Below are 1,432 nucleotides of genomic sequence, written 5' to 3' on the forward strand. Positions count from 1 at the left end.
CTTAAATCAGTCAGTCCACCTTAAATCAGTCAGTCCACTTTAAATCTTCTGTAGTTTTCTGTTTCAGAGTAAAATAAAATGACCACATTGTTGCTATTTTATTTCAGATGAAAGTCAGACTTTTACTTTGAAATCTGTTTCCTGCCAGCTGTTGGAGTATGATGATGTCAATGATACGGCTGAGCCGACCTCTGACCTTTTCCCGCCGTACGAGCTGAAGAACTTCACCTGGTCTAGTCTCAACCTGTCTAGTCCGAGCGCTCTGCTCTGCGGCGTCGCCTCCGCCTCCGCCTCGGGGTCTCTCTGCCTGCAGGTCAGCTGATTGCCCGTCGTCATGACAACCCCAAGCTCACCAAGGCGGCTCACAGGTCACTTCCTGTCTGTTTATGTTTTCCAGCTGACAGTGTTTGAGTCAGAGGGGCGTGGTCAGTCCTGGCCCCGCCTCCTGCACACGGCTAACTCCTCCCAGGTGGGGGTGTGGCTCGACGGCATGTTGCCGCGGGCGACGCGATCCAGGTTCCTATTGGAGCTGCAAGCGGTGGGCGGGGCTTCTCCTCCAGACCGGGTGGAGATCCATCGATCTCTCGACGACGAGTTCACGCCCTCGATATTCAAGGTGACCTTCTGCACCTGCTGACCTCTGCACCTGCTGACCTCTGCACCTGCTGACCTCTGACCTCTGACCTCTCCCCCCTCAGGTGTCTCAGTGGGTGTCCTCCGTGAACGGCAGCTCAGAGGTTCTGGGGTTCCTTCAGTGGAAGCCCGTGGCGTACCGCCAGGCCGACCCGGCTCTGGAGGACGCCATGCCATGCCGTCACTCGGAGCCGCGGCCTCAGAGCGGTGAGGTGACGGCAGCGGAGTCCGGTCTGATCCGAGCGTTCTACGAGGAACCAAAAACATTCGGACTCAACCTGAGCTTCGGTCTGGCAGGAGGACCGTTTTACAACAGCACGCGGTTCCTCCGCTGGTCAGTGACTCCTCAGATCTGATTTCAGTTTAGACGTTTTGATTTTAGTGATTTTAAGTATTGTCATAAAACACGTCAAAAAGTCAAATGATAGCATGTCGTCCAAAAACACGTCAAAAAGTCAAGTGGTGCCAAAAACTGTAAAAAAGACAGTGTAGTATTTGAGCGGTTTAATTGTGTTTTAAGGATTTGTGTAGGTCAATCAATTTTTCGCCCTTCTCTTTCTTCTTCGTGTGTTTCCTTCGTCAGGACGGTGTTGGTGGGTTCCGGTTCTCCTCCCGTCGACTCGTTCTCCCCGCTGGTTCTCACCATCATGGCGGTTGGTCTGGGAACACCGATGGTCCTCCTGCTACTGGGCGGAGTCTACGTCTGTGTCCGTAAGAGGACGTCGGCCACCGCGACGGCCTACGAGCCAATCAACTGATGTTCAGGGCATCGTCGAGGTGACGGACTCTTTTTAATGAA

At 53.6% G+C, this 1,432-nt stretch overlaps 1 protein-coding gene across 1 annotated transcript; it reads left to right on the forward strand.

Moving 5' to 3' along the window:
- Positions 1 to 89: 89 nt before the first annotated feature.
- On the forward strand, positions 90 to 1,426 carry LOC121964801 (glycosylated lysosomal membrane protein; the record flags this gene model as incomplete). The annotated part of the gene is made up of 4 exons (XM_042514989.1): positions 90 to 313; positions 398 to 616; positions 699 to 967; positions 1,217 to 1,426. Coding segments are annotated over 4 exons (887 nt in total), but the record flags the coding sequence as incomplete, so codon positions are not given.
- Between the last annotated feature and the right edge of the window lie 6 nt (positions 1,427 to 1,432).

The sequence above is a fragment of the Plectropomus leopardus genome, unplaced genomic scaffold (assembly GCF_008729295.1).
Source record: "Plectropomus leopardus isolate mb unplaced genomic scaffold, YSFRI_Pleo_2.0 unplaced_scaffold17243, whole genome shotgun sequence".
Classification (NCBI taxonomy): Eukaryota; Metazoa; Chordata; class Actinopteri; order Perciformes; family Serranidae; genus Plectropomus; species Plectropomus leopardus.